The sequence below is a fragment of the Caenorhabditis remanei genome, chromosome II (genome assembly GCF_010183535.1).
Source record: "Caenorhabditis remanei strain PX506 chromosome II, whole genome shotgun sequence".
In the NCBI taxonomy this organism is placed as follows: Eukaryota; Metazoa; Nematoda; class Chromadorea; order Rhabditida; family Rhabditidae; genus Caenorhabditis; species Caenorhabditis remanei.
In genome coordinates, this window is record NC_071329.1 from 19600204 (window position 1) to 19616300 (window position 16097).

The window sequence follows — 16097 nt, forward strand, 5'->3', positions numbered from 1 at the left end:
ACCCATATCTATCAATAAATATTAGTATTTTTTGACAACAATAATCAAGACAACATATTACCATCCAATATAATCTTTGAGTTCTCTGGAAATTCACACATTTTCTGCATTAACTTCTGCCAGTCGACAATTCGTTCCTTGATTTTCGATCTCTCCCAATTTCTGCAGGGGTTGGGATCCATGCGCACTGTTATTGAGGTGATGGCGGAGGGGAGTACCTGAGAAATGACCGAAATTGTGGTTTGTAGTTTGTAGTCTAGCTAAGCCTACCTTCAATATCCTCTCCGCATGCTCTGTATTCATTGAATGACACAAAAAATGCGCTCCATTTGACACCTCTCCATTGATCTCCACACATTCCCAGTAGCCATCTGAATCTATTTTCTCAATCGGGACGGTCATTTCCACATGGATTTCAAATATTTCATCTTGAAGAATTTTGTAGAGTTGGCACGATGTCAAGTTTGTTGGGTACAGAGAAAGGACGCCTTCCCAGATGAAGAGAGTCTGGAATTAAAAAAATCTGTAGTTTGTAGTCTACAGTAACCCTCCCTACCTTTCCACGTATCTCATACCATCCTTTAATTGAGGTCATTTATTTGAAATTTAATTGAAAAAATGAGAATGAGAAAAATAAAATGAGCCAATAAAATTCGAGTAGAATGGGAGAATGGGATGGGAGAGATATCTCAGAGGGAGGTGTAATATCAAAAAAGTGAGAGAGTACTAGCGAGTGAAGAGACGCAGAGAAAACCTATGTCTCAAAGAGAGTGATTTATTGGTTGTTTTGTGGGGAGAGATGGAGCAAAAATCAGAAATAGGGGGGTTTGAGTGGAGTAGACCGATTGTCAAGTGGTTACTGGTTGAGTAGAACACATACAAATAAAACAGAAAAGGAGGGCTATTTTTGGTTTTGGAAAAGATTAGAAGTTATGAAAATTGAGGGTAAGATATTTAGATATCATCAATAATATAGCTTTAGTTATGCCGAGAAATAGATCTGCTTCATTTTCGCACACTTTTTCCCTCTACACATTCGAATTCCGTTCCGATATACTTTTTAGCTAAATTAATGATCTCTGCCTCTTAAACTTTCATCCAGCCGGACCACTTTCTTGCAAAAGAAACTGAAATCCCATTTTACTATTTATAATATTACCCGAGCCGGGTAATATAATACCCAGTTCGGTTACCGGCCGCGACAAATTCCGCCGATTTTCCAATAACCCGAGACAACCAGGAACAGAAATTGTTGATATTTTGAATCACGATAGGAACAAAATGAGGTTTCCAACAGTATACAGAAGTGAGAATTGGGGCTAGACTTGTTTGATAGAAAGTAATCTCTTAGAGTTATTACCCGACCCGGGTCGGCATGGGGTTTGGGGTCCGGCGCCGCACTCAAACGATTTTCCACTAAGAGACATCAGTTACAACATAGAAGAGGAATTGTTGAGATTTTGAATCACGATAAGAACAAAATGCAGGTTTCAATAATAGGCAGAAGTGAGGATCGGGGCTAGACTACATCTAGATCTAGAGATATCTCCTCGCTTGTTCTACACTATTTTTCAGAATTCTCTGTTTTGATCTGCCATTTTTCTCAAAATCCAGTTTTTCTGATGATTTCTTGCTCCTCAGTTCTTTCGTTTGTTCAAATACTTATCTCGTTTGTATACGGTAGCTGTTTTTAGCAAATGATAAGTATTTGAATATTTTCAGCTAAATACGAAGTAGAGTCAAATGCCTTGGGTTTTAAATCAAAACTAAATAAACATTGTGACAACTCATATTTCCTTTTTGAGCTTCTAAACAGGGAAAGCAAAGAAGTACCTAAAGATCCTGAGCTAATGTTCCAAAATAACTAATTTCCATTTTCCCCCAGTTTATCGCAAGAAACAAACTCACATCCTTCAAGTAATCACATCCGCAATCTTTGTCATTAGTCAGTATAAACTGGTATCCGTGTGCTTCCCTACAAGTTCCACATTCTCCCTTCTGATTTGCATTTTGTTGTCGATCTCTTATCGAACAATCTATTCTGGCCTCGCAAACTGAACCGCCGTACGAAAAAGATGTATATCCTCTTAGTGTTGTCTAAAGAATTGCTTACAACGGCGGAAATCTAACTTACGGTAGGTCCGCTTGCGGCGATGAGAAAAATGATAACTCTCTCATCTGTCTGGTTTTCAACTAATTACTCTGAAATTATACAGAACAACGCCTGCTCACAATCAAATATGCAATACTTTGAAATAAAAGCAAATAAATTATCTTAAAAATAATTTGTTATTGAAAAAGAATTAAAATCTTCATTAATTTAAAAATCAAATAAACTCGCATCGGTCGGTCCTAAATGTTTTCGTATCCTATTATTTTTCACCAAATAATGAAGTGTTCCCAAAAATTCCAACTTTTGGATTGCACTCCTCATCTCGTATTGTCGCAGACTGTATTCAATATTAGCTCGGGTTGCAACAAACTTTTGATTGAGATTCCACGTTGTATTTCTAGAAAACAAATTTGATCGTGTTCATCCCCTCTTTCTTATACTCACCCCAATCCACATTTCTGCATATCAAACTCTCCATGAAATGGGTTATACCACTTGTCGACGAATTTTGGGACTGGCAGCAGCCGTCCCGGTGGGAGGGTCGCCAACTGATTCATTTTCCATCCATGAAGCAAAAAATCTCGTTCTGGACTGAACATACCATTAGTTAGCCAACCGTCACGCACGTAGCCGGTGCCCTGGAATTTCAATTTTACATACAGATACATTCTAAATATTGAATCCTACCTTCTGAAGTATCCGAACTTTTCCAAAGTCAGAACTTGCACCAAACATTGTTCTTACGCATGATGAATACCCCAACAAGTCAATCACATTTCTTGAATTCTTCCATGCTCGACGACACAGTTCCAGATCGATTAAATTATGGGGAAACAACTTTTCAGCAAGGAACAACTGAAAAATTTATGAATCGGTTCTAACCCTTTTCATGAGGAAAAAAGTTGTAAGCGGATAGAGGGATCTGTTGTAGTTTTTGGAGCGAGACTTGTAGTTTGTAGTTTAAAGCAGACCTTCCACTCACATGAATCGCCCCATTATCCGTTCCGTGAAAGCTGTCTTGTGGAAGTTTTTTCTCGTATTCGGAGAATTCCTTGAGCAGTTGAATTGAATAGGGTGTATTCTTGACTAAATACGACCCGGTAGCAATTTCTGCTGAGAAATGGCGGTTGTAGAATATTATATCAAACTGAGGATCCATATATTCTTGGAGTTTTCTGAAAAAAGTGACAATTTTGGGTTTTTTCTAGATGAAAACTAGAAGCTATACCTATTTGGATTGACCATCCCAATATCTGCATCCAAAAACAGCACGGCTTCGAATTTTGGCAAGATTTTTGAGACGACACAGTGACGACGGAAGAATTTCTAAAAAATTTTGCTTGTGGGTGTCTTGTCTTATAGAACTTTTGAGAACTTTATATATATAATTATTTTGAGCACATTTTTGTAGTTGACAATTGTATAATAGGAAGTGATCCCAGAGAGTTATTGGGTCGGAAAGTCAACAACTATTGCCACGTATTATTAAAAACCTATCAACAACATACATGTTATTCTGGATCTGCTTAACACAACCAGAGTGCGACCCAGCCCGTTTTGAACCGATTGTTTTGAATTCATAATATAACCCGACACATTCTAAAACCACATTTTTGCAAAATTTATAAAATCTTATGTCACCTTACCCGACCCGGGTCGGCATGGGTTTTAGGGTCCGGCGCCGTACTCATACGATTTTCCACTGAGAGACATCAGTTACAACATGGAAGAGGAATTGTTGAGATTTTGAATCACGATAAGAACAAACTGGGATTTCAAGAAAAGACAGAAGTGAGGATCGGGTCTAGACTATATCTAGATCTAGAGATATCTCCTCACTTGTTCTACATTTTTCGGAATTCTCTGTTTTGATCTGCCATTTTTCTCAAAATCCAGTTTTTCTAATGATTTCCTGCTCCTCACATGCTTTCCTTTGTTCTTGTTTGTATACGGTAGCTGTTTTTGCAAATTGTAGGTGTTTTGAATAATTTTAGTTGAAAACCGAGTAGAGTCAAATGTCTGTAGTTTCAAGTTAAAACTATATAACCATTGTAATATCTCTTATTTCTTTCTGAAGTTCCTAAAGAGGGAAGAGACAAAGAACTATCAAAAAAGCATAAGCTAATGCTCCAAAATAACTAATTTCCATTTTCCTCCAGTTTATCGCGATAAACAAACTCACATCCTTTAAGTAATCGCATCCCCAATTATTGTCATGAGTCAGTATAAATTGGTATCCGTGTGCTCTTGCATAACACTCAACACTATCTGAAAAACCCATATAGATATATCGAAGGCAAAGAAATCAACAAATGGATAAGGGATAATAAGGGATGGACTGAAAATATATGTTTTTCTAGTGGACCTGCCTAGAAGTAATATAGTTTAATACAATTGGAAAGGAGCTATAAGATAAGAGATGCCTGCCTGAACATGCTTCACCAAGTTTTTTAATAATTTTGCTTACAAGGCTTGAAAATATAGAGAGCCGCTAAACAGTAAAAACTCACCAATTGCAATTCTATAGAAATCCCGTTCTATTCCCTCTGCCAACACAATAATTATAGCAATATTTTCAGAAGCTATCCAATTTTCAGAACTCGAATTTCTGATTACTGGATAAGGTATGTTATATAAATACTCGGAGTCTGGACTATTCAGAATCTCTGAACTCCGAAATCTGAATGATATTAATGAATAGAGTAAAAAGAGGGAGAAAATAGTTGATAGAGCAGCGATGCATAGCCGTTTTTGGGAAATAATCATTTTCAGAGGGGATAGAAGCTGGAGATGGCATTTTTGGGATATTTATAGACATGAAGTCATAAAAACTCGATCTAAAATAAGTCTTTTTCTCAAAATATATTTCGATCCAAAGATTCCAATCTATGGAACAAGCTACACATGCTCAAACAATAGAAAATGGCATAATGCCATGGAAAACTTGATCTCTGTCAGGAAAAACGAGAAAAATTGAGTTTGGACAGTGCCAATTCGAAATAAGCCCCGCCCATCGACGGTGGCGGGATACTGTAGGAAGGAAAGGGGGGTGGAGAAGCATTGCCACACATTTTTCGAATATATTTCTGAATCCGTTTTTTCTAAAATGCAAGACAAAGGTATGCTTTTTGAAACAAACTAATTTTTTTGAAGTTTGAAACTATATGCAATCTGATAATTATTATGTCTATGGTCAGCTTTGTGACTATGGCACAATCAACATTGTGATACTATCAGAGAGGCCGTGTTACAGTCACAAAGCTGACCATTTTCAACTAAAATTTTATTTCAAATTCAGACAATATCATTCACCAGAAGGGGTAAAAAGGCAACTTTTCATTATACAAAAAAAGAAAAACTGCGAGGAATTGAACCCATCCAAAAAGGTTCCATAGTCGAGAGCTTACCCAACTGCGCCAATCGCACGCTTTCGGAAATTGTTCTGAGGGTGGTAATGAAAGAGGGAACGCGCCCGTTTTTGACGTACAGATCACAATAACATTCCCTCCGAAATTGTTTTCACTTTCAAGAAGATAGATCAAAAAATATTCGAAGGTTGAAAGATATTTTTTGATCAATTTCGAACTGAACATAATTTTGGCGGCAACATTATGATGCTGTGAGAATAGAGAAACTTCTGATTGTGCGCCTTCGAAAGATCAATTTTGTGATTAACTTTTTTTCTTTGAAAATATCGATTTTTGGAAATGCTTGATTTTCTTTTCGACCAGCCGGTCCTGGGGTGCCTTCGACATGTTAAGACGTCGGGTGGGCTACACATGGCCTAGTTGGTAGCTGGGGTAGCTTGCTCGATTCTTCTGCCATTATTTGTTGATTCGCATAATCTTCTCATCGAGAGAATACTACATTTTATTGGAGAAATGTTCCTTTTTCAGGTGCAAAAGTCGAGCCGAATTCGCAATCGAGGAAGCAGCAATCGAGGAAGCAGTCGGGTATGGGACGGAAGGAGGGAGACACTTGGATGGACGATGAGGCAATCGAAGCGATTGGAATGATTGGCGAGGTGAGCTCACCCCGAGACCTGTTCCTTAGTTGGATGATGGGCTCACCCCGAGACCTGTTCCTTAGTTGGATGATGGGCTCACCCCGAGACCTGTTCCTTAGTTGGATGATGGGCTCAACCCCGAGACCTGTTCCTTAGTTGGATGATGGGCTCACCCCGAGACCTGTTCCTTAGTTGGATGATGGGCTCAACCCCGAGACCTGTTCCTTAGTTGGATGATGGGCTCAACCCCGAGACCTGTTCCTTAGTTGGATGATGGGCTCACCCCGAGACCTGTTCCTTAGTTGGATGATGGGCTCACCCCGAGACCTGTTCCTTAGTTGGATGATGGGCTCAACCCCGAGACCTGTTCCTTAGTTGGATGATGGGCTCAACCCCGAGACCTGTTCCTTAGTTGGATGATGGGCTCACCCCGAGACCTGTTCCTTAGTTGGATGATGGGCTCACCCCGAGATCTGTTCCTTAGTTGGATGATGGGCTCACCCCGAAATTTGAGCTCCAAACGAGACATGGCATGTATTCGTGGAGTGAGGACGATTTCACCAGAAAGGGTTTTTACCGCAGGGGCTTCATTGCCTGTCTCCGTTTCCCTTTCTACCTTTTTTGAAACTTTTGGAATTTAGTGATTTTTTGAATAAATAAATATTTTGATTTTTTATTTGTTTTGTTGTTATAAGAACAAAAATTATCAAACAGACAGACTGTAATCAACATCATCTGCCCTCGCAATCTGAACCGCCGTACGAGAAGTGTATTCTCAACGTGATTTTTGAGGAATGATTCTTCTTTGGCGGGTTCTGTGTTGACTGCGGAAAACGGCAGGAGGGAACTAAAGGGGCTGAGATGTGAATCTATTTGTTGAGACAATATTTTTAGCACAAAAAATGTCAAAGAGATCGTTATTTTTACATTTTTAGAAACTCCCATCATCTAAGTCTTCATCGCTCCAGAACTTGTCGAATTTTTAGTGCAAGCATAAGGAGTTTAGATTTTGTCTGTTTTGTCAGATTTCCACAGAGTTCATAATGAAAAAAATTAAATTAAATCTTTCATTTTTCAAAAAATCACCCGTTTCAATTTTTCTTAAAATCTCAGTTTTCTCCAAAATCCGTCTCTTAATTGGGTTTCTGATGACAAGTAGTCGTATCCGATGGCCAGCTGAATTGAAACGTGGCTACCACAGCTCCACTCCTATACCTATACCACAGCATGAGGTCATCACCAATCCAAGCTCCGCCTCCAAACTGGCCGTCAAATCGGTATTGAACGTATTCGGGTTCTGAGAGGATTGTGACACAATTGGATTTAAGGTTTCGGCGGGTTATGTAGAGTTGGGTAGGGTAGATTATGGCGATGAGAAGGTGCTCGATGTCGTCGTCGATGCGGGAAGAGATTCTGAAAAATACAAGGCGTTTCTTGGGACCTGAGAATTGCCTATTATGAAAAAATTAGGCAGACCGGATTTTGACAGGATATCTAACGTTATTAGGGTTTTGATGATAACCTAAAGCTTCCAATGGAGCAATCAGTGGTGCAAAAAAACTTTTGAACTGTTTATAATTTTCCTTACAAGTTCCTAATGATCTCCTAGTTTCGGTTTCTGTTTGGCCCTTTTGATCTTTTGGAAAAATCGAATTTAATCTGCGCTCGCAATCTGAATCGCCGCCCGAAATATGTATTCTTTACGTGTTGTTTGAAAATAAATGTGGCAGGAGGGAACTAGGATATAATTCTTGTAACATTTGGGAGATTGAGATATGTCAACAGTACCGGTCGAACGGTTATTGAATTTGGCTGTTTTCAGTTGAAAATTTCCAATTTTGAGAGTGTTTTGTGGCAATACTAATTGTCACATCACTTAGATTTTGATGGTTCTTAGAGAGGGAGGGGGGAGCAGAGCTACATTTTTGTAGTTGACAACATTTTTGTATGGGCATTCCCTAGAGAGTTATAGTCATTTTAAGATTACAGCTCAAAAATCTTACTATTTTGCACTGAATTTGGTCGATTTGAGAGAGAAATTATTTCGTCGATACGTAACTCTCTGGGGAGTGCCCGTACAGAAAAGTTGTCAACTCCAAAAATGGAGATTTACTTTTAATCTGTATGATTCTTTAAAAATCTGCTTGATGGGACAATCAGCGGTACTGTATATCTTTAGACATAATTTTTAGCACTGAAATATCAAAGAGAGACTTAAAATTGTATGTTTAGTTTAGAGAAAAAAACTCACATCATTGGAGTCCCCATCGCTCCAGTACTTGTCAAATTCGTAGTCCCATTAACATCCATTCCATAATAAATCACATTTTCTAACGTCTCCGATCTGTTAAACAGCAACAGGTCTCCTTTCTGACTAATAACGCTGTCCAACTTCCACATGGCATCTAAATTCCTAACTTCAGATGTCGTCACCAAATTTCGAATCGGATTCAGAAGACCCGAAGAAGTTGTTGTATTTGGACACATCTGTGTCGCACCAATATTCACTGTCCCATCGGTTCCATTGAGAGTTGTAGTTTGTAGTGTGCAGGTATTCGCTTGCCACGTCACCAGGTACAAATTATTGGTTTCCGACACTTGAATTTCACACGGTGGATCTGAGACTTGAAATTGATAGCCGTAGACGGAGCAATAAGCTCCGCCCCCTCCTTTACATTGGAAACAGCAGTAGATGATGTCAGAGGGCTGTAGATTCGCCACACCTCCTCGGATTTTCAGAATGTTACAGGTATCACACTGCCACGTGTCGAACTTTAAGGTTGCTTTATTGATTTTTTGAGTGGATGGCTCGAAAATTATAAGGGACTGGGACTCTTGAGCCCAACCAAGTATCCGATTCTGCCACGTGAATCCCAAGTTTTCTGGTGTGAAAGAGGTCAAATTAGTGACGTTAAAATCGTAATATTCAGAAGTGGTTTTCAGAACAAATGCAAAGAGATATGGGGAACCTGGAGATAATGTGATAGGTGGAGGAGGGGTGGGTGGAGTGGGTGGAGTGGTGAGAACGTCGTTGGGGTAGTTGTTGTTGTTGTTGCCTGGAACAGTTTTTTTTAAATGAAAATTAGATTTTTTGGTTCATTACATTGGTTCAAATGAGGGCAAGCAGATCCACAGTAGTCCCAAACTAACTAGGGAAGGTCATGGAGTCGGAGTTATGGGACGTGACTTATATCATTGAAAAGCTGAGAAAACGCTGATTCTAAATCTATATTTAGTTTTTGCCCTTGAGGTCTAGTATTTGAGAAAAGTGAGGTCAAAGTTTGGACAAGCCATTGCCATCTTGACGTGCAAAAACAATCGGTACGTTTTGAACTGGTCAAAACAGACCCAATTTTGGTATCGAGAACATTTTAGGCAACCCAATTCGCCACAACCGGAATCATAGAAATCTTCGGGCGTGACTATGTCCATACAGTATTCCGCTACCGTCGTAAATTTTAGCTTGTTGGCATCCTGATTCCTGTATCCAGACTTCTTCCATGCTTCCGGACAAAAGGTCGAAATTTTCCAAAAAATGATGGCCGGCCGGAATTAAACCCTACTATTTTCGTTGGTTAAGAAGGTAATGACTTGTCAGGGGTCAAAACTTTGACCTCATGTTTAAGCTTTCCAATGATATAGGTAACGTCCTATAACTCCAAACTGACTCCATGACTTTTCCTAGTAAACCCTGTTCTACCTTCATAGTCTTGACGACTTTCGTCTTTTTAAAAAAAAGTTCCTAAGACGAATATTTCCAGTTAAAGCTCACCACTATTAACCAGCAACAGTATCAACAAAACTATCGCTGCAGCTATGAAGAACAACAGTAATATCAAAAGACTGCACAAACAGAACTGACGTCGACGGGACCAGTGTCGGATAGATTCTATGCAGCCGCATTGGAAGAAGCCTGGAAAATAGAGTGATACCTTTTTTTACGGTTTTTGGTCCAGAGATTGCGTACAGAACTTCAGATTTTTCGGTTTCGGAAGCGATTTCCGTGATTTTTCCGTTGAACTCATTGATCGTGAGCTTGAAAACGAGTTTTTGACGCAATATTTCACTACAGTACGGTTACTGTACTTATATTTGTCAAATTTCCTCTACAAATTGCTAATTTTAGCTCAATTTTACGATTTTTACCCTCAAAACATCCTACTTTCATTTTCAGCGCCGCCCATCCACCAACGAGTGCTGATCAATCACTCATCAGAATCTCCGCAGCGACACAAGCACGTTTTCAGATTTTTAAGACAATCAATCTTTTTTTGGTGGTTTCGAATAAATGTTAGTCACAGAGACAAGTGAATTATCAACTCACTTCTCCAATTCCTTCCGGATTCTCGTTCCTCTGATCCTCTATCGTGCCGCCATGAATCAATCCTCACAAAATCTTCATTGGTCAGTTGGGCGGAGGGAAAACGGACTGTCTTGTTAGCGGTTTCCTGGAAAACATGAAATTTTTTAAAGTAATGAATATACAATTTTCCTGCTAGACTATAAACTACAAAAAATGAAAAACACAGGCTTACTGATCTGTTAGTTCCGCTTAAAAAACATAATTGGGTCTGCTAAAAAATTTACAAACCGGATTTCCAATAGCAATCGTATCTGAATCCTTCCGATGCCTTCGTTCAAATTGTGATGATGACGTGGCAGATGTCATTTCATCATCCTCCTCCTCTGGTTTCACCCTGAAACATTTTTTGATAATTAGGATAATTATATGATAATTATATCAAAACTTCTCTAGGAGGAAATCGTCAAATAAAAAAGACCCACATTTCTTTTTCTTTTCGCAATAAAAAACTGTGTCCGTGCTCCACTGCTCTCTTCTTGGTTGGAAGTCAAATACACACCCATTTTCTCCGTTTTTCTCCTCTAACCGTTATCAGAAAATAGTCTTTATACTGTGCAAATAGATGAATAGTTATAGAGAAAGAGAGTAAGAGAGTGTAATGATTTTTTTTAAAGAAAAATTAGATAACAAAAATTTGTGATTTTGATTTTTTGGAAAAGGACACAGCTGATATCATACTTGTCACCGGAGACTGGGGACCGTAATAAAGTGTCATTTTTGAGGATTTTGTCATTTTTGGAATCCGTATTATAAATATGACATGGATATCGTTGAAATTTTAATCTCAGGTTAGGTTTTGGAGTTTTTGATTCAAATCATGTTGCAACGTTTATTTTTTTTTAATAAATATGGTAAGTATGGTAGTTGGAGTTTTGGGTAAGGAAGCGGAGTTATCGGTGTGTGCAGTTCTGGCAGGTGCGTTGCGTGCGCGTCGCGGTTTATATTGAAAAATACGACAAATAAACCTGAAAATTCTTGTCAAATTCAAATTTGGCACTTAGTCATTTTTTGGCACCGTTGTGCGACGGAGCGCATTTCCGCACGATACCCCACCGAATCTCCCGAAGAGAAACGCTGGAGAAAAAAACATCTGAATAAAAATGGGCGGTGTCTGTTTTGCAACTTCGCCGCGCAGTTTTATCGCTAATTTTTTTAAACGAATTTTGTTTTAACTTTCGCAAAAATGAATAGTGTCACCTTCAGAGACTCCCACAAAATTAATGTGAGTTCTCTCCCCAGTAACAATCGTATAACTTCTTGCGTTTCACGTTGCCAAAAACATACTGGCGCACCTTCGGCGCGTTTTAACAACAAAAAACTGTCTCTGCTGTCGGGCGCGCCGTCAACGCGTTTTGTCTTGTCAATATTTTATTTTTCTGATTAATGTTTCTTTTTCACGTGGAACTCCCTAATTTTCAATGAATTTACATTTACCAACCAAAAAAGTTCTGTCGTGAACTCTTTCCATTTTTATTCATTCTACTACCCCAGAAAACGTGAAGGTCAACTTTTTTGGGTATAAAACATTCAAGAAAACGGTCAGTTTGTATCGCAAAGAGATGAAGTCTCTCCACTTCTGCTCTCTTCTCTTCTTCCTCTTCTTCATAATCAATTCACTTCTATGCGACGATGAAATAACAACGGAAAAGACGACGATGGAGGAATTGAGGTAAATTTTTGGGTACTTTTTACAGAAACGTCGTAAGATATAATGTTTGGTACGCAGTCACCCTGTGTTTCCGTACCAAACATCAGATTTTACGACAAATTCTTAACACTGCTGAAAATTGAAGGCCAGAGGTAATCGACACCTCTGAATCCGAATATGATCTCAAAATTTCAAAATTCCAGCTCGTCAACCGTAGCTGTCACCAACCCACCAACCACAACAGCAGAACCACTACCTCCACTACCCACCGATCCACCAACAACTCCAACTACAGTACCACCAGTGACCACCACCAAAGCTCCGCCCCCGCCATCATCATCGACACAAACTCCTGCGAATCCACGTCATCGAAAGACAACGTCTCCAGAACCAGGAGTGCCAGACGACGACTACAATGGAAGAGACGATTTAGATTGTGCCAAGGAGTTTTTGTGTTTCTCCGAGAACCCAATGGCATCTCCACATCTTCTTAAAAATTTGAACTTTTTATTATGTGTTTCTGTAGTTGTGTTGGTTTTTGGAGTTTGAAATAAATTATTTAAAATAAACGCGTTAAAGGTGCGCCAGACAATCAACGCATTCGATTGTAAACCCGTTAAGAGTGTGCAGAACTGTTCCCCGTTTTAGAAAGATTCCAAATTTTCAAGAAAAGCGCCGGAGGCGCACCAGACTACACATTCTGATATGGGACTAAGAAAAACGCGTCACATGAGCGCCAGACTAACGAAATCCGGAAAAATACCATCCTTGTAATACGCGCCACAGGCACCCCAGCCTCTTCCTGAAATTATAGAAAAAAGGAAAACAGATGAGATGACTTTATTTTAGTGCTCTTTTTTTACAAAAGACCCAAAAAATTGTGGTAGCAAAACTCAGAAATTCAGATTCAGACAAAACATTATACAGGAAAAAGGGGCGGAGTCTATCTAAAAATAATACGGAATATCATGATAGAATCCGACACACTCATCGTCGATTTGTTGTTGAATTGGAACGATCTGCGTCTCCTCGTTCGACACACTCTCTCCTGTCACCAATGGATCGATCAGTTCGGAGAGACGAAGGGATGGGGAGATCATTCGTTTCGAACGTTTTGAGGCGAGCTCGGCAGCTGAAAATTGTTTTTTTAATGAAATTAACGCAAAAAATATTGCCTAATTATTAAAAATGCCAAAGTTTGTCATGTCCCCTTGGTGACATTTTTGTCCCACTTATTCTAAAATTCTATTTTCTGGTAGATCAAAATATGGGCTACATTTTTGTAGTTGACAACTTTCTGATAGCTACTCACGTTTTTGAGATATACGTCTTTAAAGGTGACCGCTTGGCGCATTTCCAGAAAGTTGGCTATCTTTAAAAGCGCATATCTCAAAAGTGGGCGACGCTATCAAAAAGTTGTCAATTACGAAAATGAAGCCATATGTTTGGTCTATCAGAAAAATATAAATGTGTAACAGTTGTGTTAAAACAAAATAATGAAAAAGCTGTTCAAAACCAATGTTTATTTGTAGTTGGCACAAACCTCTCTCACGACATCTCATGGCCTTCTTGATGTCATTCAACTGATCAATGGTGTCCTTGAGTGCATTGATCCGATGGAGAGTAAGAGATGGAGCTAGTTCTCTTTTTGAATAAAATGGAAGAGAAAGTACAGATAGTGTGCAAACGGAGAGAAGAATACAGATATACAGAGAGTTCATTGTGATGGTTGGAGGTTGAAGGGGGTTCTGGAAAAATCATTTTTTGACAAATAGGTTTGGTTTTTTAAAGATATAAGCACAATGTTGAGGAAGAAGAGTGTTTAAAAATTGCGTTAGGAGAATAGAAAAATAGGAAAGATGGCAGAGAAAATACCCTTGTCACCCCCCTTTATCACAGTCCACGGATCCCGCCGCCACTTTCACCACCGGTGGTGTACCCGATAACAAGTCTGACCAGTAATCTTGCATCCCAGGTTCAATTCTTTCTCCTCGCAATTATTTTTTCCTTTTTTTGACAAGCATGGGGATATATTTATTTTCAAGTTAAAGGAGTTCTATCGTAATGAAACAACAGTTTTCACATTTTCAAAAATTAAATTTTTGTAATTTTTCTTTCCTAAAAATCTGAAAATAAGACACATCAAGAACAACTTTTTGTGCCTGGATAGACCAAGTAAACATTGTTCGATCCCACGGTCAGAAAAAGTTTCATGGGAAAAAATGTTTGTACCAAGAAAACATTTGGACAATCAAAGGTTATTACAAGAAACAACTTTTTCAGAATCTATTTTAATAAATTCTTTTTTCCAGATTTCAAAAAAATCAAAAATCGTGTCAAAAAGAAGACACTGAAATGAAAACAAACGAATAAAAAAAAAGAAGAGAGAAATGGGATTGAAAAAAGAAAAAAAAGTAGTAAAAAAAAGATATTTACTCTTTTCTATTTATCTGAAAAAGAACTCATTTCTTCTCCTCTCAACCCCAATTTGTACTCTTTTCTCTCCCATTTTATTGCAGAAAAAGTGGGTGGAGCTTGTTCTGACCCGGAAGAAGGGGAGCTAGGATGTTTCTGGGCAGAGGATGGTTTTTAGACAATTTTTGAAATCTGTGAATTTGTCGTGAGATATGGTACATACACAGAAATGGAGCTACAGTAACCCAAAAAAGCATATAGAGGTATATAAAGCATCCTGCATCTGAATTTGATGTCCAAAAACGGAAAAAATGTGCGATAATTAAGAAACCTAACTAAGAAGTGATGTGTTGATACATTCTTCATTTCCTAGTTTTGATCAAAATGTTTCCAGAAAATTATAGGTTTACACCTGAAAACAATCTAACTATGGGGTAATTATCTCAGAAAAAAATAATCTGGCAAAAATATTTCGAAAAATAAAAAGTGATGAGAATATTATTAATGACAAATTTATACGAATAATGACACACCTTGTGCAAAAAAATGTGCTAAAAATATTATTATTGGAAAAGTCAAGAGGTGTGGTAAGTACGAATTTTTGAAAAACGGGCTCAAGCAGAGCAGTGGGAAATTGGATTTGGAATCAAATCTAAATATCAAAGCAGAAACCGCCAATAACTGTAAAAAACGTAAGCAGACCCAATACTACTCGGCAGTCATGTGGCAACTTTAGGGCGGAAGTTGAGGTCGATTCGGCTTTAGATCGGATCTTGCTCACCTTCTGGCCGGAAGTTTAACGATTTCAGACTTTAGGTCGGATCTTGGTCAGCTTTTGGGCGGAAGTTGAAGCAATTTCGGTACTTTTACCCGCAAGTTGAAGGAACGGCGACTTTAGATCGGATCTTGGTCACCTTCTGGTCAGAAGTTAAGAGAATGTCGGCTTTAGCTCGGACATTGGTCGGCTTCTGATCACAAGTTTCGATCTGACTGTCCGCCGTCGGAAGTTGATCGGACCTTGGTCGGATTTTAAGAGCGTCGCGTGTCTCGCAACGCGTGCTTTTTGCTTTTTTCAATAATTTTTCAAAGTTTTATTTATTATTTCGTCTTACTGATGAACGTTTTTTGATTCAATTTAGCTTATTTTTATCAAAACTTAAATTATTTTTCATTCAGATTCCGAAATTTCATGGAGATAAACGAATTTCGTTAGTTGAGGTGCTCAAGTTCAGTGGAAAAGTTATTGTAAGTGATTTTTTATCTCATAACCGAAAATCTCCAAGTTTTTTCAGGTTCTCACTAAACAGCAAACAATACGAACTTCCCACCTTGAATATATCGACAGAAGGTAACATATGAAAGTGAAAAAACATAATTAAATAATGTGTTTTACAGAAATTTTCTGACGAAGTCTACACGTTGACAACAAATCGAGCACACCAGGAATACTTCGAAAAATAATTGTATTTAGTTGTTTTTTTTTTGTATTTTTTAAAACTTATACTTTTTTATGTATAGTCCTTTTAGTGAATAAATTGTAATATATGATATT

The 16097-nt window shown here is 38.4% G+C and overlaps 5 protein-coding genes across 5 annotated transcripts; 1 reads left to right on the forward strand and 4 right to left on the reverse strand.

The window, feature by feature from the left end:
• Positions 1-44: 44 nt before the first annotated feature.
• On the reverse strand, positions 45-595 carry GCK72_008063 (uncharacterized protein; the record flags this gene model as incomplete). The annotated part of the gene is made up of 3 exons (XM_053726624.1): positions 45-218; positions 271-507; positions 557-595. 3 exons carry the CDS (start codon positions 593-595, stop codon positions 45-47), a joined length of 450 nt encoding a protein of 149 aa, XP_053590818.1.
• Positions 596-2320: 1725 nt separating this feature from the next.
• On the reverse strand, positions 2321-3804 carry GCK72_008064 (uncharacterized protein; the record flags this gene model as incomplete). Its single annotated transcript, XM_053726625.1, has 6 exons — positions 2321-2510; positions 2558-2751; positions 2801-2968; positions 3096-3288; positions 3342-3439; positions 3760-3804. 6 exons carry the CDS (start codon positions 3802-3804, stop codon positions 2321-2323), a joined length of 888 nt encoding a protein of 295 aa, XP_053590819.1.
• Positions 3805-7252: 3448 nt separating this feature from the next.
• On the reverse strand, positions 7253-10985 carry GCK72_008065 (uncharacterized protein; the record flags this gene model as incomplete). The annotated part of the gene is made up of 6 exons (XM_003105674.2): positions 7253-7532; positions 8371-9175; positions 9892-10032; positions 10444-10567; positions 10711-10816; positions 10933-10985. The coding sequence occupies 6 exons, from the start codon at positions 10983-10985 to the stop codon at positions 7253-7255; spliced, it is 1509 nt and encodes a 502-aa protein (XP_003105722.2).
• Positions 10986-12041: 1056 nt separating this feature from the next.
• GCK72_008066 (uncharacterized protein) lies at positions 12042-12679 on the forward strand (the record flags this gene model as incomplete). Its single annotated transcript, XM_003105794.2, has 2 exons — positions 12042-12151; positions 12334-12679. The coding sequence occupies 2 exons, from the start codon at positions 12042-12044 to the stop codon at positions 12677-12679; spliced, it is 456 nt and encodes a 151-aa protein (XP_003105842.2).
• A 398-nt stretch (positions 12680-13077) lies between these two features.
• GCK72_008067 (uncharacterized protein) lies at positions 13078-13851 on the reverse strand (the record flags this gene model as incomplete). Its single annotated transcript, XM_003105732.2, has 2 exons — positions 13078-13262; positions 13674-13851. 2 exons carry the CDS (start codon positions 13849-13851, stop codon positions 13078-13080), a joined length of 363 nt encoding a protein of 120 aa, XP_003105780.1.
• Between the last annotated feature and the right edge of the window lie 2246 nt (positions 13852-16097).